The sequence below is a fragment of the Perca fluviatilis genome, chromosome 6 (assembly GCF_010015445.1).
Source record: "Perca fluviatilis chromosome 6, GENO_Pfluv_1.0, whole genome shotgun sequence".
In the NCBI taxonomy this organism is placed as follows: domain Eukaryota; kingdom Metazoa; phylum Chordata; class Actinopteri; order Perciformes; family Percidae; genus Perca; species Perca fluviatilis.
In genome coordinates, this window is record NC_053117.1 from 14,233,723 (window position 1) to 14,255,213 (window position 21,491).

Genomic DNA, 21,491 nt, shown 5'->3' on the forward strand with positions numbered 1-21,491 from the left:
GCACTAATCCAACTGATATGTCAACATTTTGGTCTTTGGAACGCCGAATGGCTGTTGGATGCCAATGGTGAATCAGAGGGAGGTTCCCTTTTTGATATTGGGGCTTGGTCCTGACCTATCCTCTAGGATCACTAAATACAACAATAACATTTGCGCTAGTTTTATCCACAGGGTCTACTATATGCATTAGTAATTTTCGACTGTCTTTACTACACTGAGTTACTATAGACCTCATTATGCAAAATCTGTAGATCAATTGTAATCTTGCCTAATTGATTGAGTGTCTAATGTTCTATGACTAAAATGGGCCATACTTTAACCTTAGAGGTCCATTCTGATATTCACCAATGTTAAACGTTTTCATTATTACCGACGTTATTAAATTACACACCTATTTTTTTTAAAATTAAAATTTAGTGATTTTTGTTTGTTTACATGGCAAACGATTGTTAAAAGTTTTTAGTGATTTTAATGTGCGTTTAATTTGCTTTATTTATTAAACTTCCATAAAAAGACTACAACAACAGTGTCGCACGCATTAAACGTCATCATGCTCTGAATGCGACTGCAACTCGGAGTGGGAATGCGTTTGTTTTGGTTGTTTTTAGTTGTTTTTTTTAGCCTTGCTGAAGTAAATTATGTTGAAGGGCTCTTTAGTTAAATGTGTTTTTACAATGTGAAAGGCATGTTGGGGTTAAGTTGAGCCATTGTTACTAACTTCACATCGTTTTTATAGCCATTTAAGCTAGCGCGACCTACAAAGTTGCCATGTTCGGTCGCAGACATGCATTGGAAAACCTTTTCTGTCTTTGCGTTACTTTTTAACATTGCCGAAATTTCAAAAACTTCATATGTCATCACAGTTGATGTGGGGAGACCAGTAGGATATCTTAAACATTTCTGGAGAAGTACTGGTTTCTGGTAGGTCAAATCTAAATTGTTTTTGTGTGCAATTATTTTCGCAAGATGTTAGCGGTGAACAGCAACCAATGACAAAGTTGACATGTTTGTTGAATTGGAGAAGTAAATATGGGTTTATTTTCATACCGAATCTACCAGAAGACCTCTGTAATTAAAGATATATTACATAATGTTGCACCAACTAACGTTAAGCAAACAAAGCTAAGACATTTTTATGAATATTTATTATTGTTGTTAAAATGTGTCACGTTTCCAAATTGCACCAAATTTAAAGCGGCACGTCCTTGAGTCCCCAGTAATTCACTATGTACACACAAACTGCCCTCCGATTATAGTAGTATGATACGATATATGGTATGGATACGATGAACTAGGGCTGGGACGATATGGAGAAAATCGGATATCACAGTATTCTTGACCAAATACCTCGATATCGATATTGCGGCGATATTCTAGGGTTGACAATTGGTGCTTTAACAAAATATCTTCACACTTAGATTTTAAATAAATAAATATCAGTAATGTGGACATAATGTCTAATATAAGTGGGGAAAAGGCAAACAATAGAACAGCTACAACAGTCTGGTAACGTCACTTTACTGTAATGCAGCCTTTAAAACCAGGAAAAGACAACACTTACGTCATATTACAATATCCAAAATCTAAGACGATATCTAGACTCATATCACGATATCGACATAATATCGATATATTGCCCAGCCCTACGATGAACAGGCTGGTATATAAAACACATTGTTAATCTATTGATGCATTTTCGTGTCACTGGTGCATCACAAAGTTAAATAGGAGGCTCTTCTTTGTAGTCCCCCGCTCCCTCACACTGAGGCACAACAGTTTGACCTGAGCATCGACCAGCAGCTGAACCTGGCCTATGTGGGCTCAGTCCCCCATGGAGGGATCCAGCAGGTCCGGATACACTGGATGCTGGAGCTGGTCACTGCACAGTAAGTGAACTAGCAAGTGGAGCCACAATACATGTCAATGAAAACCTACCGCTTAGTATAGTTGTAGATTTGTATAGTTTGTAACTTGTGATTATCAGTTGCTGGTTTTGTGAGTGTTGCTCATGATAAATGACTGCTGTCTGATTTTGTTGTTGTAGAGATATTGGAGGACAGCCCAACTACAACTTCACTAAACTGGACCAGCTGATAGAACTACTGTGGATTAATGGACTCCAACCAGGTAGAGCTGGGCGATATGGAGAAAATCAAATATCACAATATTTTTGAACAAATACATGTCCACAGGCTGTGAGGAAGCAACCAACACAATACATAGTTTTTTTTTTTTTTTTTAAGTTTTGCTACAAAATAATTGTGAGTTTCGTGTAGCATTAAGCTTTTTCAGTCTTCAAATCATACCCCACAGAATCTGTATTTGATTAGGTAATGTGTTTGTGTTTATTTTGTTAGCTGATCCCGTAAGAAGCAGCATTATGAAGAGGGATAAGGCCTCCTTGTAAATCAAATTAATCAGTCAATTAAAATCATCTTCTCCCCAAATAAATCACACCAGTATTCATGTTTTCATCTGGTTTCCATATTGGTGCTTACTGGATGAAAAGTTCATTGTTCAGTGGCTGTTCTCTAATTGATATATTTTTAAGTCAATATTATGGAGGCACTGTTGTCCCAAATGCTTTCATTAAGAATCTAAAGCAGAATTCTTCCAATAGCCTATTCCAAACTACCCCTAAAACCGTACGTGTAAAATGTAAGGTACAAAAAAACGTATGAGTCAAATGTGATTTTACTGGTTTCTGTTGCACTTGTGACGTGGCTGTGTAAATATTATAAACTGTAATTAATTCCCGCATCTCTGGTTTTCAGGTTTTGAACTGATGGGCAGCGTCTCTAACTATTTCACTGACTTTGAAGACAAATCACAAGTGGTAGAGTGGAGAAATTTGGTTTATCTCATAGCCAAGAGGTGCATTGGTGAGTGCCATTGTTTTGCCACTGTTCGTATATGTATATGTTGTTTGCACTCCATATACCATGTAATCATTGTCAATTAAAACCTGAATCTGAAACAAATGTTAATTGTAATTGAGAAGCCAGTGTGTAAAGTGTTGAAGTCATTGTTTAAAAATGATTACCAGTTGGTTTAACCTTCTTGGGAGGGGCTTGCTATGAAAAATGAAGGCAAGATTTATATGCATGTATCTTTCTGATTGCTGAGGTTTTAAAATGAAATCGAATACATTCTTAAATCATTTCGGCCTTAGCTTTTACACAAGTAGGGTTATCCCTATCAGGACCATTCAGGAAGTGTAATGTCCCCACAGAAACATTCATTAAACGTATGTGAAATGTTTGTGTAATGTAGCCTAACCTATAACAATAAGTAGATTAAAAACTGCACTCCTACACAGTGTGATTTCTGTCGTGTTTTTTTTAATTACAGACAAGTATGGCCTGGGAAGTGTCTCTCAGTGGAACTTTGAAACATGGAATGAGCCCAACAACCATGACTTTGATAATGTCACCGTGTCAATTCAAGGTAAACCCATAATGCATCCTACATGACATTTTGATGTCATGTCAGTTTTTCTTGAAAGTGCTCATTTTATGCTTTTTGGCTTTTTCCCTTTCCTTTATTGTGTTATACATCTTTTTTGTGCACGTTATAGGTTTACAAAATGAAAAAGCCCAAAGTCCACCCCAAAGGGACTTCCTGTACCATCTCCAACAGAAAACACTGCTCCAAACAGCTCTATTGTAGTCCAGCTTTACTTCCTTAACGAACATGCGTCACTTTGTAACACACGTTATAATGCTCGCCTAGCTGCTAGCGTGGTACGCCCTCATACTCTGTTTCTGACTGGCTAGTAGTCCTTACCTAGGTACTGAGCATGTGCGACTCCCAACAAAGATGGAACAGAAGTGAGATGTCTCACTCTGTAGCTAAAACAGAGAGGGTTCACAGGGTGAAAAGAGGAGCTGCAGCAATGTGCAGTACAACTAAAATATGGTGTTTTTTGAAAATTAAACCATTTAAACCTATTCTGATATAACCTCTAAATACAACTATGAACCTGAAAATGAGCATTATATGAACACTTTAAGTGGAAATTGTTGCTAAATGTAGCCAAATGCACATTTGCTCCCATCAATTTTGTTCTCACTTCCTCTCATAGATACAGTATGTTACTTGTATATGCTTATTTTACTACTACTTGCTCCAAAAATGTGTCGTTTGATGAATGCTTATTAGAAACTCTAGACATACACTTTATATTAGGCTAATAATGACATGGCATGTCTACCTGCAATGTGATCTATTTGTACCTGAATAGAGACATCCTCATGGAAACATTAAAATAGTAATGGGCCGGTTTTCAGTGGAGAGTTTCAGTATAACAAACTTTTCTTTAGGGTTTCTCAACTACTATGATGCCTGTTCGGAGGGTCTGCGCGCTGCCAGCAGTCTCCTGAAGTTTGGGGGTCCGGGAGACTCGTGTCATTCCCCCCCACACTCCCCATACTGCTGGGCCATGCTGCAGCACTGCTACAACGGCACCAACTACTTCACCAGAGAGACGGGCGTCAGGATCGACTACATCGCCCTGCACAAGAAGGTGGGCTTTTCTCGACTCAAAGCGCATTTACAACAAATATTAAAGAATGAATAAATATTTGTCATATTCATTCTCTGAAGGTTTCTTTCACGATAGGGTGACACAGTGTAGTCGATTTATTTTTTTAGAGCAAACACGAGGATAGTGATGTTATTGAAATTTATATTGCCTGAGTTATGTTAAGCTATATTTATCAATGATCAATGCATTTATTAGCTTAATTAATTGTAAAAAGGACCGTATTGGAGAGTAACTAAGTACATTTACTCAAGTAACGTACTTAAGTACAAATTTGAGATACTTTTCATGCCACTTTCTACTTCTACTCCACTACATCTCAGTGGGAAATATTGTAAATATTGTACTTTTTACTCTTATTAGTCTGACAGCTTTAGCTACAAGTTACTTTACACATTAAGATTTTTGCACACAGAACACATGTTGTTTACAAAAATGTGCAAGATGCAATTAGAAGACTTTATAAAGCTGACTCTCTGTTTCCGTCTTTTAGGGAGGAGGCTACTCCTTGCCCATCCTCCAGCAGGAGATCCAGACAGTGGGAGAGATCCAGGAGCGTTTCCCCCGGTTCCGCAGCCTCCCTGTTTACAATGATGAGGCCGATCCGCTAGTGGGCTGGTCCAGGCCTCAGGAGTGGAGGGCTGATGTGACCTACGCTGCCATGGTGGTGAAGGTGAGGTGAAGGGATGGAGGAGAGCAAGACGAAAAAACACCATGGGCCCTATCTTGCACCCGGCGCAGCGCAAAGCCTGACGCAAATGTCTTTGCTCGTTTAAGAGCGACACAGTTGTCAATTTCCCGTCCAGCACCCGCGTCGTTTAAATAGCAAATGCACCTGCGCCCATCTCTGCGCCCATGGGTGTGCTGGTCTTACGGGGAGGTGTGTTCAGGTGAATTCTTGGTGTATTGCTATCTTGAGGCAGTGGGAAGTGATCGCGCCACTGACCATCAAAAACCTGGTCTAAAGTCAATTGTTATTTTAACAGCAAATTTAGTAAAATGTGCCTAGGCTTATGCACAGTGTGCACACAATATGCTTGTTACACACACAGGGACACGCAGCAGCACACAAACATGCAGAAGTTTTATATTATAGATTATATTAAGTATTTGTCAACTCCAATGAGCCAAAAATTACATACAGTAGGAGTTCAGTGTTTCACCCTGACTTTTATTCTACACAGGGTGGAAAACACAAATTAGACCATGACAGGACAGTGGCAAAAGTTCATCTAACCCTTGTTAGTTTAACCAGTTAGCCCTTATATCAGTGTTCAAATTACGTGGGAGCCAGAGGGAGCCGAGCTCCCATAGAGTGAGGACTGGGTCCCATGAAAGCACCAAAGTCAAAAATCTGAGGGGGTCTCTCATATCTGAAGGTGTCTGCCATATGTGGCATTGTAATTTAATCCTAATCAACGTGTCCCTGTGCGATCTCTTAACATTAAAGACGTTAAATTAAAATATAGGCTACTACGGACGTAGACCTGAGCCTACGCTCATGAACGCAGCATGACTGCACTTCACCACCACACCAAATGTGGCGGTGCTGCGGGGCAAATTCAACTCATGTTAGTAGGCTACATGTTAACTCAAAGATTCGCAGAAAAAATATAAACGTTGGCCATTAATCGGCGCACAAAGTCCTTGAAATCCATTCTGCAGTAACCATCATATAGCCATGGCAAAAAGAAAACAAGACAGTTTAATTAATTTTGGTTTTACTAAGAAACTGTGTGGCGATGAGGTTAATAGCACGACCGATTCACCTGCTGCAGGTGCTGTTAGCACACCTCCCACTGGGGGGGTAACGCAAGAAGAAGCTGAAGAAATAATGTCCTCTCTGGCTGAAGATGATCCTAACCCCTCTTGCTCCTCTCTCTCCTGTTAAATTGGAACAGCCAGCAGTGGAGAGACTGAAAGAGCCGATACACATGGCTGTTTGTTAAGGATGGAAGCTTTGGGTGCGTCGCTAAGGTCTAATTGAACGGAGGAATTATGGTATTCTTCGGTAGCCTGAGTAACTTTAACCGTCATTCGTGTCAAATCTCAAAGACAGCCTGATGCTTTGTTTATAGACTATTTGTGGGTGGCCGTTTGCAGTTTGACCTATCTATTCCTGTCAATAAAGTATAATAGGGTAAATCCTGTATAGTGCATACACTTGTAGCTGTTATGTATCTTTGTAAGTCATTGTAAGTCGCAAGCGCACGTGCTGTGACTAAATACACTAGCATATCACCACTGGGAATGTGTATATAGAGATTTGAGACTTTGTTTTACAAACATAAATAGCAAAATTAATATTATGTACTATATTTCTGACGTTTTTATCCAAAGTTACTTACAATGTGCATACAACCATGAAGATACCACTCAAAAATAGCAAGAGGACATTGCAGTTGTTATTTGCAGCATGGTGGCCCAATGGTTAGCACTGTGGCCTCACAGCAAGAAGGTTCTGGGTTTGAATCCAGGTCGTTCCGGACCTTTCTGTGTGGAGTTTGTATGTTCTCCCCACGTTTGCGTGGGTTTCCTCCACCATCAAAAAACATGTACTAGGTTCTCCAGGCCCTTGATCAAGGCACTGGCTCAGATCTGGAGTTGGGGCGCTGTAAATGGCTGCCCACTGCTCCCTTGAGGGATGGGTTTAAATGCAGAGAATGAATTTTGCTACATGTATGTGATAATAAAGTACCTTTACCAAAGTGTTAAGTTTGTTATAAGACAATGTATGTAGTTGTGTTAGGGGTATGTAAGCTAAAGGATAAAAAAATATACCTAATAAATAAAATGCTTCTCACTGGTTGGACACCAAACCCAGGCAGTTTTAGCTCTTCTCCACTCTACCAGTTAAACTTAGGGCTGGGCAATATATCGATATAATATTGATATCGTGATATGATATAGATATCGTCTTAGATTTTGGATATCGTAATATGAGATAAGGGTTTTCTTTTTCTGGTTTTAAAGGCTGCATTACAGTAGAGTGATGTACTTTTCTGAACTTACCAGACTAACTAGCTTAACTTACTCTAGCTGTTCTATTATTTGCCTTTTCCCCACTTAGACATTATGTCCATATTACTGATGATTATTTATCTAAAATCTAAGTGTGAAGATATTTTGTTAAAGCACCAATTGTCAACCCTAGAATATCGCCTCAATATCGACATCGAGGTATTTGGTCAAGAATTTCGTGATATCTGATTTTCTCCATATCGCCCAGCCCTAGTTAAACTACACTGAAGCAGTCCTCTGTCCTGCTCCCTCCAACAGGTCATAAACCAGCACCAGGATCTGCTGCTGGCCGACCCGAACAGCACCATCAACTACACCCTGCTCAGCAACGACAATGCCTTCCTCAGCTACCACCCGCACCCCTTCACCCAGCGCACGCTGACCGCACGCTTCCAAGTCAACAACACCCAGCCGCCTCACGTCCAGCTGATCAGGAAGCCTGTCCTCACTGTCATGGGCCTGCTGGCTTTGCTAGGTGACAATCACTTTGCTCTAGAACAGGGGTTTTATGTGTGCCTCAGCAGGGTGTGATTTGTGTTTTTTTGATCATGCAAAGCTAAATAAAACATGCAAGAATGAAATCCCCCTTATAATACCATGGATATAGTGCAACTCGGCCAGGCATGCCAAAACACACATGCACTTCAATATCCAATGGAAAATAATCTCACAATGACATAGCACAACAATAGTGTCAACATAAAACACAACGCTTTTAAGCCGGAGAGCGGAGTTCACTTCGCGGCAAAAACACTTTCACCCAGGGGGTGTTTTCATCCAAACCACGATCTTTTTCCTAAACTTACTGTATCTAGTCGTTTTAGTGCCTAAACCTAACTGCTATCGCCATATGACGCTCACCTTTTTCTGACTAAACTCAACTACCATGGCCCTCTGAAAGGACCGTCATCTGGCGGTGCCTGCACCCGGCTCGCGGTCACCTGTTGGTGGCTAAACAACTGCCTGCGTCCCGGAGCTCTGTAGCGGCTAAATACAAGATTTTATCGTTCTATCGCACTATAGACTGTACACGTTACAGCACTTTACTTTGAAATACTCCTATTTTAGGTATATAAGGGTCCATTGGTGAAGTAGCATTGAGCACTTTGAGCGGGGGTATATTTTGTCCCCACCGGGGATACAAAATAATTCAGCAGAGGCAAGGATATGTAGACCAGAAAGAGGGAAATCCCACGCATCCTCTCCAGCAAATCGCACCCTGTGCCTCTGTGGAAATGTATGATGGATTTAGTGTGTGTGTGTGTGTGTGTGTGTGTGTGTGTGTGTGTGTGTGTGTGTGTGTGTGTGTGTGTGTGTGTGTGTGTGTGTGTGTGTGTGTGTGTGTGTGTGTGTGTGTGTGTGTGTGTGTGTGTGTGTGTGTGTGTGTGTGTGTGTGTGTGTGTGTTTTCTAAAGTAGCCCCTTGTACAAGCAAAGCACAGGTCTCCATGATGTTGCTGTCTCATCTGCCCCAGTCCTATTTTAATGGCCCCTGTTGCCTCTGCTGTCTTTGATTCCCCCTTTAAGGAGAGACGCAGGTCCTGGCTCAGGTTTTGAGCTCCGCAGGAACTATCAACAGCACGGTGGGAGTACTCGCCAGCAGCCACAAGCCAGTGACAGTGGGCGGCTCGGACAGCTGGCAGGCAGCAGTGCTGGTCTACAACAGTGACGACAACAGCACCTCCACTAACCCTGATGATGTCACCGTCTCACTGAAAGGACTGGCTGCGCAGAAGGGTAACAGAAGGTTTAACAAAATACTGTAGGGTTTATTTTAGATTAAAAGGTTATGTTTTAAGAAACATATGACCGGATCCAACAGTGAGTGGTTCATTTCAGTCCTGCCTGCTATCTGTCTCTTTGCTGTCCAGGTCTTGCGTATGTGGCATATTATATTGACAACAATGTGACCAACCCGTACCAGCTGTGGCAAAGCATGGGCAGCCCCGACTACCCCACAGCAGAACAGTTCAGGCGCCTCAGGAGTGTGCAGGTAAACAGCAGGTCAAACGATAATATAAAAAAAATTATTTTGCAATGTACGTTATTTATTAAGTACATCAACTTGTGTACAGTAATTTCACAATACTGTCTATGAAGCTTTTTGCTTCTGTAAATCCATTTGGAATCAGAAGAAAAGTACCTCTTAATGCAGTAACACAAAAAATACTTCCAAATAGCAGTTATTTTATTTCTTTTTTTGATTTGAAATGTAGATAGTAGCGAAAGAAATCAACGATAAATGATCGTTAGGTTGTTTTCTCCGTGCTAAATGAATCAGTCCGCTCTGAGAATGATTGTGATTGATAATTTGCCATGCAGGTTGAGTGTTTGTTCAAAACCAGAAATCAATTTGAATTCAGCTCAAATGATGTAACTTGTCAGATGAACCGTAGTGTTTTTCTTTAAGATCAGTCATGAAAAAGCCAACTTTCCTATCGAGCAGTAAAATGGCTTACATAGTGTATTACAGTCGGCCTACTACATTGTACCTTTTTAAACCGTAACTATTGTACACATTAAATAGTGTGGAATTATATTGTTTGCCCTTAATATACAGTAACATAATAGTGTTCATATATCTGTAAATTGTGTGTGCTGTTTGGTAGATTGCAATCCAGGTGTGCTTGATCTCTCAAATTTCCTGGTGTCCATCCACGCTAATACGAAACCCTGTATATCTCACTTTTGAGACGAGGTGTATTCATGGATGATGATCTTGTTCAGTGCAGCTTTAATTAACATGTTAAATTCTATTGGCCTTGACCCACTGATGATGTGCCATTGTGTCAGGACCCTCATGTTGATGGACCCTGGGAAGTTCCTGCAGCAGACACTCTGACTCTGAAAGCTAAACTGTCCGTGCCCTCCGTCCTCCTCATCCATGTTTGTGCCCAGCCCAAAGCCGTGCCAGACCAGGTCAGTACCCAACGCACAGCAACAGCGTCAAGTCAGAGTAAATGTGATTGCACGTGCCTCACAGTCCACCTTAAAGCTTCTCATGAATGTTATTTATCGGTGCATAAGTTGAATCCTACCTTGTGCCATCTGTGTCCTGGTTTGTCACACTGCACAGTTGAGCATTTGTCTCTGCGTCAATGCAAGTAAGACGAGGAATATTTTCTCCAGTCGCAAAGTGAGAAAGTGATTTCTGATTTAAGTATGAAGACGAAATGTAACCTCAAAGCCTGTGTTATGTTGAATGCTGGATAGATAATGTATGGAACTGAGCTGCATATTTCAAAAGAGATCAACTCTTACCTGTATTTGACTTTTGATTAGGTCAATGGATTGCACTTCATCAGGATCACCAAAGGCCAAGTCCTGATCGTCTGGTCAGACCACTGTGTCGATTCTAAGTAGGTGCACATGATTATTTCTTTATTTTTGCACGTAATTGATGACAGATTCATTTAAAAACGTGTCTTATCCCAAACTCCTTGTATTGACTGCAGCAGTACAGTAGATTTCATCTCTTTATGAAATGTAGTAAATACTGTATGTAATATGCATACACCAAGAACAAGAAAGCACTCATTCATGCTTTTGAACTTTTTTGTATTTGCAGATGCATTAAGACATTTGAAGTGGAGTTCTCCACAGACCACAAGGAATTCAGCAGAATTAACACTCAAGACACCATTTTTACTTCTTATGTTTATTCACCTGGTAAGAATTCCCAGTAAATGATTATAAGAAACAGAATTTTCCTCACCTTTCAAACTATATTTTGCCGTCGTGACATCCAGCCATAGAAATAATACCATGTTGTGTTCTGTAGTGGACGGGGAGGCTGGCGGTCTGTACAGGGTCCGAGCTGTGGACTACTGGGGAAGGCCTGGCCCGTACTCGCTGCCAGAGAGCTACTCAGAGGAGCACTAGACCACGGGCAAGTCTGTTAGCATTCTAATTGTGTTTCTGAATAGTTTTGTACAATGTAAATACATTTTATAGAAATGAATGGGCTGATTATATATACAGTATGCTATACAAGTGCTGTGCCATCTGACCAATCACATTGTAAGCATACATTTATTATTTATGCTCATGGTGTGTTTCACAGAAATACAGGCATCACATGTTTTAATAGGGTATAGAAGTGGTTGTAATTTGAAAGACTCTGAGCCTGTTAGATAAAAGTGACTAAAGACTAATAATTATCCGCAAACATTATCAGCTCAAATACATTCATTTCTGAAGCAGTTGTTGATTTATTGGAGGTGGAGATGGATAAAGGGATATAACACATCCAGTCTTGGCGGAATTTTTTTTAACTAGTAACATGTAATTATAATTTTGGATTAAAAGAAGCGGTATGGCTGGCAATTGTAGTTTGTAATTGTAAACAAATCCCATGAAAACATCAAAACCACAAGGTGTCAGTCGGTCTCAGCCGGGATCTAACTGGTTTCTCCCGAAGATGTAAAACGGGTCACTAATAATAATAATAATAATAATAATAATCACTAATATATAGTTTCTCATTTTTTAAAGGCTAAATCATTTCTTAAAATAGCCCAGCACTGTAGTTTTTAGCAAACATTACTCAAACAGAAGTAAATAGCACATTTGTTGGGGACTATTTTCAGCAGTGGATTAATACACATTTGGTGCTTTAGTTTTTATATCATGTTGGACAATAGAGCTCCAAGGCACCGAAAATAAGATATATCGGGTTTTGGATCACAGGCAGTACTTGTTATTTGGACCAATTCCTTGTTGATTTTGGTCTTTTCGTTGGATATTTGTTGACAATAACAAAATTTAGAATATCGCCAGACTTGTCCTTTTTAATATATTTACACGTGAAAAGGCCAGCTGTGTTATACATCCTTTAAGACAACTTGTTAACCAAGTGTTTTTTAATTGTTCATGCTTGTTGTGCAGTTGCACATAATGTGTCGTTATTAGTATGAAAGGAGAAGTAAAAAACATAAAGTCACCTAGCAATGAGACGTTAATAATCTTTTTTTTTTATCTTTAATCTATACATTTGTTAAATTCTATTTTTATACTCTAAATGTCTCCGATTTTTTTTTTTTAATACAATTGTGTTTGATAACTGTGCACTAGATAAATAAGATTTAGACCACCAATCTAACTGGCTTACACGGTCGTTTTTACAAAAACAAGGACAACAGCAAGTTTCGTTACAAAATGTATTGTCACTAATACAGAAGGACAATTATCACAGTCACTCAACAGGTAATGGTTTTTATTTGGCTGGGAAATATATTTTCATCTTGGCAGGTTTGATGACATTCTTTTCGTCGGGGCGTTGAATATGATAGCGTGATTATTCTCTCATTTGCGTCTTTGAGTAGAGCTCTGTCTTTACTTTGGGCAGGATGATCAATCCAGTAACCTGAAGTGCTGCTCAGCAAACTTTAGCTTAGGGACAGTTTAGCAGGCTCCTGTTAAGAATAGACAAGAGGATCAAGTGTTAGATGAGTTAAAATGTAACACAGAGCTTGAAATATTTAAAGTTGAATATAAATGTTCTTTGAAAAGTGCTATAAAGGGCAATCCAAGTGTTGCAAAGAGTACTTCTTTGTTTACTCTTAGTCTCGCTTTGACAGACCCTCCTCCAAAGCGTGCTGAAGGAGGATCTGGCTACTCCACATAGCATTCGGGGATGGGAGGAAAACGTGCTCTGGTTTATTGGCACTTCTTTAAACCAATCAGAGTCGTCATGGGCGCTGCTAAACTCCGCACAGAGCCGCTTCAAAATAGTTGTGCGAGAGAAAACTCAATTAAACAGATAGTCTAGCTAGCTGTCTCAATTTAACAGGCAGCGATCTGAGGGGAGGTTAACAATAGTCCTCATAAATCCACCGAATTTAAAACTCCAACACAAAGAAAGCGGAAGGAAACGGAAAATACAGACGGAATTTCTTGCAGCACCGGAGCAATCCCAGAAGTAGAACGTGAAAGATATAGACTAGTTTACCCTTAATGTTAAACATGTTTTTTGGCATCACAGTATCAGTTAAATCCTTTAAATGCAAGTCGAGGTGTATGGTTTCTCTATTGGTCTGTCCATTGAGCTAAATGTGAAAGACTGAGTACATACCAGACTGCAGCACTGGCTGGAACTCTCCGGCCATGCAGACTTCCTCCTGTTTCTGGCGGACGACTCTCTGGATGGCAGGGGGCAGGCCGCGGGGGTTGCGGGCGAAGACCAGGGAGTATCCATCATCGCAGCTTCCATCCTCTTTCAGGGTGCGGCAGGCATAGGTGATGGCGTAGTTGTCATAGTCTGTGTCAATGACCCAGTAGTTGTCACCTGAAATAGCGGGGAGCAAGAAGTTAGTCTTAGCTGTGTTAGAGCGAGAGAGGCCGAGAGAATGTGTGCATACAACTGAGGAGGCTTACCGCCGCTGGACAGGTAGCTGGCCAGTCCCTGGTAGTTCATGAACATCTTGCCGGGGGTGCCGGGGTCGGGCACGGAGTACTGAGCAGCCATGTCGGCGCACACGACCCAGAACCTGGATCACAAGTAGAGAAAAAACGGTTACATTTGCAAGCAGGAATGTATCCTCTAGTAGTTATTCAAATATATCACATTCAGACTGCTACTAAATAAACTAAAAATGACAAATACCCACCCAAAGAGAGTGACTCTGCCCTTGGAAGAGGCAACCATGGAACCATCGTCTTCAACGGTGTATTCAGCAGAGATGTTGTCCTGCAGGAACAAACCCTCGGGATCCTTCTTCTGCAGAGCATACCACTTTCCTGCATACTGTTGCGGGGAATTATAAAGATTATTTTAATAGGCATTTTATCATTGTAATATGAATATGCACATAAACAAATTTGTTTTTGTTATTTGTATGTGTACTACAATCAGGATATGAAGTGATACCCCTGATTGTAATACACAATACGCAACACTATATTTTATTGTATGCTGATGATGTCCTGGTTTATTTGGAGGATGTTGATCATTGTATAGCTATTCAATCCGTTTTCCTAATTGATTATCTGGTGGAGTTAGCTATCTGTCCTGAACCTACATAGTAGTATTACTGTAAAAGGTATCAGGCTAGTTACAGTTAACAGCAACTTGCACTAGATCTGAGTTGAATACTTAAACATATTTCCGTACTCACTCTTTTGGGGTCAAAGTCTTGTTTTACTGTGAAGCTGTCCACAACGCATGAGGCCAGGCTCTGCTCCACACAGGCCAGGAACAACATCACCAGGGCAACGATTTGGTAGTCCATTCTAAGCAAAACAAAGTTGAGCACATGTTAATTGGCATAATAGTATGATCTTTATTTCCAGTTCTTTGTTACTTTAGAGCAGCTTGTATCTGGCTAAAGGAAAAACAACATATTTAGTTTGTAAAAAGATCACTCTGTCTCCACAAAGCAGCATCTGCTTACCTGAAGTGTAGAATGAGGTCGCACAAAGTTATCAGTGTAGAGCTGTTGCAGTGTCTGAGCTGTGGTGAGAAGACGCCGTGTGAACCCTTTTTATACCTGACGCGCAGACAGGCTCACTGATTATTTTCACTTCTTGAACCTAAATGCAGAGTTTAAATCTACCACTAATCCAGTTAACAAAATCCCCCACTGTAAGCTGATAAACCCTCACATTCAGCACTGTGTTGGCTTTATGTAATTGTTTGCAGGGCTCTATAATGGGATACATAACTGCAAAAGCCCCAGGGCAAAGTGGTGGCCTGAGCACCAAGTCACACGTCCATGGCCGATGTGTTTACATGTGCAGACTGGTGTATTTAAGTCATAAAGCTCTCCAATGCGACGTAGTGCAAATATGAAGATTTGCTAAGAAAGTAATGTGATAGTGTGATACAGGGTGAATAAAAGAATATGAGATAACATGGTTTTATTTTTTTAATTTTATTTAAATTTTTAGGGTTTGTTTTTCATACTTAAAATGATGAAACCACCCATCTTCTTTCTGTTTTATTTTTATTTATTTTTTTCATCTTCAGATAAAATGTTACTAGGATACTATTCTTAAAAACTTACTGGGCAGTCAAGTTTTTCCTGTTCTGTTTTTATGTTGGTTTTTCCTACTTTTCTACTGGCTTTGATAATTAGTGACAAAAATAAACTGTCTCACTTTTATTACTTTTGGACTTCCAAACAATACTTGGTTCTGTTTATTTGAATAGTAAGTGCACTTCAAATATATAGGGTTTTATTATTAACATATTATTATGTTGACAAAACATTTTATTTGGGTGTAAAACATAAAAAGATCCACAAAGTTTAAGGATAAAGGATGTGAAAAGCAGTATTTTCACAATTACGATTTTACATAATTTACAATTTACATAATAATAAAATAGTCTGGAAAATAGCACACCGAGTACTAATGCCCTATTACGTTATGTCAGGTGTTCCCGCCTGTTGTCACTTGCTCAGTTAAGTAACAAGCTGTCATCTTGTCCATAAAAGCTGCCAGAGCTTCCACCTACAGTATAATCCGGGGGCAAAATGTGAAGTTTGCACCACCAGCAAACGTGCATACAGATGCCAAAGTGTTATAACACCCCACTTCACAGACAGGAGTGGGGTGTTTTACTCACTAAAACATCATGAAATAAGTTGCTGCTTCAAATCCATTTACAAACCTAATTAGTGTTGTTGCTCACAATATGCCATCACTATAAAGTTTACCATCAATTCTTAAATCCTCTTTTGTAGACTTGCCATTTTTACCCTTGTACTTTTTCTAATTAATTATGTGTTTCTTAAAAATATATATATATTTAGATTTCTGTTAAATTTCTACATTATTTCTGATTTCTGCTCTTATTTACAATTTTTTTCAATTCCATAATCTGTTTTGTTGCATACTTTCCAGTAAGTCCAGCTGTATTTTTAGTCTGCCCTGGGCATTGTTGTTATTCTAATAATTACCTGTCCTGAGTATATTAGGTAAGGCCTCTATGCTCTATGGTAACAGTATTACTTTGTGTAAATACCAACAGTATAAACTCTGCATCTCTAATCTGAAAACAAAAGCTAGGTTTAAATGATCCTAGACGCATTTAGACGCACACTTGCTTAACTGGAGGTCAGCTAAGGTTCGACATGTCTGAACTCAAGCCATGTCACGTGACCATTAGCAGGTGACTGTCAGAGAGGGATGGAAGAACATTTCCACAGGATCTGACAGTTAGTTGGTCTTCAAGAAGATGAATGTTGAAAGCATCTGGGCAACAAGCCATCAGCCATGGCTTTCACTTTGAGCAACCCAGGACCCTGAAGGGACTGCAGGGGGAATAGTTGGATTTCATGATTGTCTTGTTTTATTTACCTAAAACTGTAAAGTCAGATTTTTCACCTACATTGAATCACACTAATCAGCAGTGGAAATCATTTGTATTAAGTTTGGAACATAATTATAACAAAAACGATGAGATGATTAGTAAATTGACAGTAAGATAATGGGCAACTATTTTGACAACCAATTAACTAAGTTATTTTGCAAGCAAACAATACCAAAACATTTTCCGTTCCAACTTTTTGGTTGAGAGAATTGTGCTGTTTTTCTTTTCTTAGTGATAAGCTAATGGGGGTTTGGACTGTTTCTCAGGCAAAACAAACAATTTGATGACATTACCTTTGGCTTAAGGAAATTATAATGGGTATTTTTCACTATTTTCTAACATTTTATAGACTATACATGTTCTACAATCAATAAATAAAGATTAATGTCTAATGTTGGGTCAGCTCTTGAACCACATTGACCAATCTTTATAACTAACTGAAAGTTAATTTCTCCAGTAAATGGCACGTCTGCAACTAATGTATTTCACTGTAATTAAATGCACATCTTAGAAAACCAAGTAATAACTACCGGTAACTCATTTTCCGCAGGCTCATAAAGCTACAGTAGGAACTCAAACAGGGTGAGGACATTTTTTTCATGACAACTTTTCCATGAGAATTAAAGTGCTCATTTTCAGCTTCATAGTTGTATTTAGAGGTTATATCAGAATAGGTTTACATGGTTTAATTTTCAAAACACACCATATTTTTGTTGTACTGCATATTGCTGCAGCTCCTCTTTTCACCCTGTGTCTTGAGCAGAGAGTTCAACACACAGCTTTAGCTAGAGTGAGGCATCACACTTCTGTACCATCTTTGTTGGGAGTTGCACATGCGCAGTAGCTAGGTAAGGACTACTAGCCAGTCAGAAGCAGAGTATGAGGGCGTGCCACGCTAGCAGCTAGGCGAGCATTATAACGTGTGTTACAAAGTGACCATGTTCGTCTCTGAAGTAAAGGCTGGACTACAACAGAGCTGTTTGGAGCGGTTTGTGAACAGTGTTTTCTGTTGGAGATGGTAAGTCCCTTTGGGGGACATTGGGCTTTTCACTTTGTAAAAAGCCCAACCTGGGCAAAAAAAAAAAAATATACCACTATAAAGGAAAGGGAAAAAGCCAAAAAGCATAATATGAGCACTTTAAATGACATTTTAATTAATCAGCTTCCTTTGGAAATTCTTATGACACTTCTACACTTTTAGTGCCTGGTTAGCTCAGTTGGTAGAGCAGGTGCCCATGTATAGAGGTTTACTCCTCGATGCAGCGGCTGCAGGTTCGACTCTGACCTGCGGGCCTTTGCCATTCACCCTCTCTTCCCCCCCCCCTTTCATGTCTGAACTGTCCTATACAAATAAAGGCCTAAAAAAATATAAGCACTTCTGCCTTAAATAAGATCAAAACAAAAAATGCCCTGTAGGTTTCTAATGCCAAGTATTCACATGATTAAAGGACAAATAATTATATTGTAAATGAGAACCAGTCATCAAAAGGTGTTGGTAAATAGGAAGCAATGGAACATAATCTAAGATGGATAATTTTAATATGAAATACTGATTGCAAAGTTATTTTAATATAACATGTCATACCTGTGCCAAACAGTGGCTAAAGGTAAACACTGATTATAACTAAAAGGTAAAAGAAAGACAAAGACTAAAGTGATCATGTATCCTTTGTATTTATGACATTTCATTACAAACATGAACGTTATAACTTATGCGGCTGCATTTGCAGTATTACAATGCTGAGTCCAAGAGCTTTATTTTAGATCATGTAACTAACTCATAATCACTGTATCTGGCATGCCAGAGAGTTGTTGTATCATACAAGGTAACAGTGAGTAGGTCCACAACGCGGGAGTGTTTGACTGCTTGGGACCCGACTTTGCCATTGTTACTCCAGGAAAAAAGGAAGGAGATGTTGGGAATTGCACAGGGACATCCTCAGACGGCACACCAGCTTTACTTCAGAATAGTATCTTCACTTGCTGTAAGGAGAGAGTAAAATAAGTGGGATTAGTACATTTAGAATTTTACATTGCAAATATGGTTTAGTCTCCCACTTTATTGTGCAATGCAGCACCAAGTGTATTACACTGTATATACTGGTGTTGCTATTATTAAATTCCACTTCCAGGAAACCGTGCAGCACGCAGTTGTATGCGTGTGCAAACTGTGGCCTGAATATTTGACATGCAGGATTAAGGCTGTAGAGGCTACCTTCTGCGAGCGCCTTGGCAATGCGCTCCTGCTCTTCACGAATCTTTTTCTCCTCCTCCTCAATCCTCCTCTCTTCAGCTGCAATTGGCTTCAGGTTTTCTGAGGAAATTAGTGGTTTATTTAAAAGACAAAAAAAAAGAAGCTTTCATTATGTGAAGAAAATGGCACCCAATAATGACTGCATTTCAAAATGACATTTGGTAACATTATCTGAAGTGAACATCTTGTTAAAATGCACCAAGCAAATATGGTATCTATACATAGACCTGAGTGTTACTTCCTCAAATAAGATGCTGCAGGAACTGAATGAAGATCTATCATCTTTGGCACTTTAACATTGTATGACCGTTAATCCAGTAATTTGAGTTTATAATCTCATTTGTCAAGTTAATGCGAAGCATGCTTTCTTTTGGTAAGAGGATCAGGTTTTAAACACAATGTTTAGAGTGTTTTTCCCACCCTCACGGTCCAAATTACTGTTATATTCAATATATTACGGTGGGTTTATCTCAGTGCACTGTTCCAGTAAAGTGCATCATTACTAATAAGAATAACTCACCATATCTTTTTTTGCCATAGATGATGCCAGCAATCAGAGCTGAATACCTTGCGGTCTGTGAAGGAGAAAACCATGCACATTAATGCCAGTGGTGCAGTCACTACAAAGTGTATGCAAATTCTCAATCATACAAGGGACAGGATATCTACAAGTAAGTGTTATTACTAAACTTGCCATTTTCGTATTGAAGAGGTTATGTCATTCATAGGTTCTACACCAATAGAAATGACAGACAGAATACCCAGTAGCCTTCGCTTTAGAAGTTCTAGACATCCTTCCTTCCTTCCTTTAACTGTATATGCTTACTTAGCATTGCTTCCGTGATGCCCATTGAACTCTGTACAGTGCTGGAGGAATTGAGACCTTGGTCATGGCCACAAATTACACATCTAACGGAGTTAAATTAAACTAGTTTCCAGAGTGGTTAGGGCCCATTGTCATTGTTATTAGCTAGTCCAATAGACAACAGTCTACACCAATAATGAACAGCAGTGGGCGATAACGAGGACGGCAAATTAAGTTACAGCTTAATTAAACACCCAAGGATGCGATACGGTTTATAAAATGCCTTCTACTGGATTAATGTCCATTAAATCCAATGGCATTTCTATTTCCAACAACTAGTTAGCTAACGATAGCCACGTCGTTTCAATGGAGAGTCTGTGGTCTTAACGTTAGCTAGCAACGTCAAGGGTGATGTTCCGTCAAGGCAAGTCGCACTTCCCAATACCATTGAACATAGTTAAATAAATTGAACAAATGCATTCGCACAAATGCAAATAACGCTAACGTTAGAAGTTGTAGTAAAGTTAGATAGCTATAAGCTAGCATGCTTCCTTGCTAACAGTTAGCAGGTTAGCGTGCTTTGTGTAGCTAGCTAACGTTAGCAACCTAAATACGAGGGCAAAAGGTAATTTACGGTAAACCACGAGTAACCCCTTTTTCACAACATGTAACGTTAAAGCAACACAAACCTTAATCAAAGGCGACACTGCAACTGGAGGCGCCATAGTTTTACAGCAGGCTAACAGCCAGAGGTCACTTTACCACCAGAGAGAGGACTGTGGGACAAGATACTTCTTCTTTGAGGATTTACTGCAGCTGATATGCTCATTGGTGAAATACTGCCATCTTCTGGAGCAAATGATCCATTTCAGTGGCAATTTATAGATTATTGTTCCGGACAGGAGACCAATGGCATCTTCTGTGATATGTCTTTATGATCCACTGGACAGGGAAACCTCATGAAGCTCCACAACAGACTGTATTGTTCACCTCAGATTTCACACCTCTCAGTGTTCAGTGTATTAGGCATGCCTTTGTAAATGGAGAGTAATATATAACTATACCAAATCTAGTTTACCTTTATGAGGATCGCCATTCATATCGTTATCAGTTTTTGATGACGCTGTCGCAGTGGAACACAGTATGGATTGCCAGCTAATTGTCATTTTGGACACTAGTTTGTTGTGTTGTTGGCAATGCTTGAATTGGTTTTAAAAAGTTGCTACACGCCTAATTCAGCAGTATGATCATTGCATGTGTCTTATATATTTATATCCATACGTATATCTTGTAGGTGACACGAATAGCCGACTATTTAACGATTCAATCTAAGGAGCCTGATCCGACTGCCAATCTCACATTCGAATCCTTGCGGTGTCTAAACATGTGGTTACGAAACAAAGGATCATTCCATTCGGGCTAGATGGGGATGCTCATGTCTGATTTTACATAGCATGCTTGTTTTTTCCTTATAAATATGATATATAGCCTATTTTGTTATAAATATCAGCCTAGTAAAATAAGATAGACTTTATTAATCCCCCACTGGGGACATTC

General features: G+C 39.6%; 3 protein-coding genes and 1 long non-coding RNA gene across 4 annotated transcripts in view; 2 read left to right on the top strand and 2 right to left on the bottom strand.

The window, feature by feature from the left end:
• The first annotated feature begins 555 nt into the window (after positions 1–555).
• Positions 556–12,583, top strand: idua (alpha-L-iduronidase). Its single transcript, XM_039803875.1, has 14 exons — positions 556–921; positions 1,746–1,886; positions 2,045–2,127; positions 2,775–2,882; positions 3,352–3,447; positions 4,323–4,525; positions 5,037–5,216; positions 7,823–8,039; positions 9,090–9,299; positions 9,434–9,555; positions 10,356–10,481; positions 10,845–10,921; positions 11,131–11,231; positions 11,344–12,583. Exons 1-14 carry the CDS (start codon positions 785–787, stop codon positions 11,442–11,444), a joined length of 1,902 nt encoding a protein of 633 aa, XP_039659809.1. The 5' UTR covers positions 556–784; the 3' UTR covers positions 11,445–12,583.
• A 177-nt stretch (positions 12,584–12,760) lies between these two features.
• LOC120560956 (purpurin-like) lies at positions 12,761–15,089 on the bottom strand. The gene is made up of 6 exons (XM_039803876.1): positions 14,954–15,089; positions 14,678–14,792; positions 14,171–14,307; positions 13,938–14,050; positions 13,636–13,848; positions 12,761–12,976 (listed from the first exon to the last, which is right to left on the bottom strand). The coding sequence occupies exons 2-6, from the start codon at positions 14,789–14,791 to the stop codon at positions 12,966–12,968; spliced, it is 588 nt and encodes a 195-aa protein (XP_039659810.1). The 5' UTR covers position 14,792; positions 14,954–15,089; the 3' UTR covers positions 12,761–12,965.
• A 3,443-nt stretch (positions 15,090–18,532) lies between these two features.
• LOC120560401 lies at positions 18,533–20,781 on the bottom strand. The gene is made up of 4 exons (XR_005639479.1): positions 20,624–20,781; positions 19,650–19,704; positions 19,091–19,189; positions 18,533–18,858 (listed from the first exon to the last, which is right to left on the bottom strand). It is a non-coding gene; the product is annotated as an uncharacterized LOC120560401 (long non-coding RNA).
• LOC120560400 (transmembrane protein 150A-like) overlaps positions 19,189–21,491 on the top strand; it is a 28,861-nt gene continuing 26,558 nt past the window's right edge. Inside the window, exon 1 of the mRNA XM_039802863.1 lies at positions 19,189–19,800. Within this exon, the coding sequence (XP_039658797.1) occupies positions 19,732–19,800 (69 nt within the window). The 5' untranslated portion in view covers positions 19,189–19,731. The remainder of the gene's footprint in view (positions 19,801–21,491) is intronic.

Bases quoted from the DNA above. Each gene is read 5' to 3' on its own strand.
- idua (XM_039803875.1), top strand. From the start codon at position 785: ATGCATTGGAAAACCTTTTCTGTCTTTGCGTTACTTTTTAACATTGCC. The intron at 2,128-2,774 runs GTAGAGCTGGGC...TCTGGTTTTCAG, and splicing joins GATTAATGGACTCCAACCAG to GTTTTGAACTGATGGGCAGC. The intron at 9,300-9,433 runs GTAACAGAAGGT...TTTGCTGTCCAG, and splicing joins AGGACTGGCTGCGCAGAAGG to GTCTTGCGTATGTGGCATAT.
- LOC120560956 (XM_039803876.1), bottom strand. From the start codon at position 14,791: ATGGACTACCAAATCGTTGCCCTGGTGATGTTGTTCCTGGCCTGTGTG. The intron at 14,308-14,677 runs GTGAGTACGGAA...TCCCCGCAACAG, and splicing joins AAGACTTTGACCCCAAAAGA to TATGCAGGAAAGTGGTATGC. The intron at 13,849-13,937 runs GTAAGCCTCCTC...CCGCTATTTCAG, and splicing joins CAGCTACCTGTCCAGCGGCG to GTGACAACTACTGGGTCATT.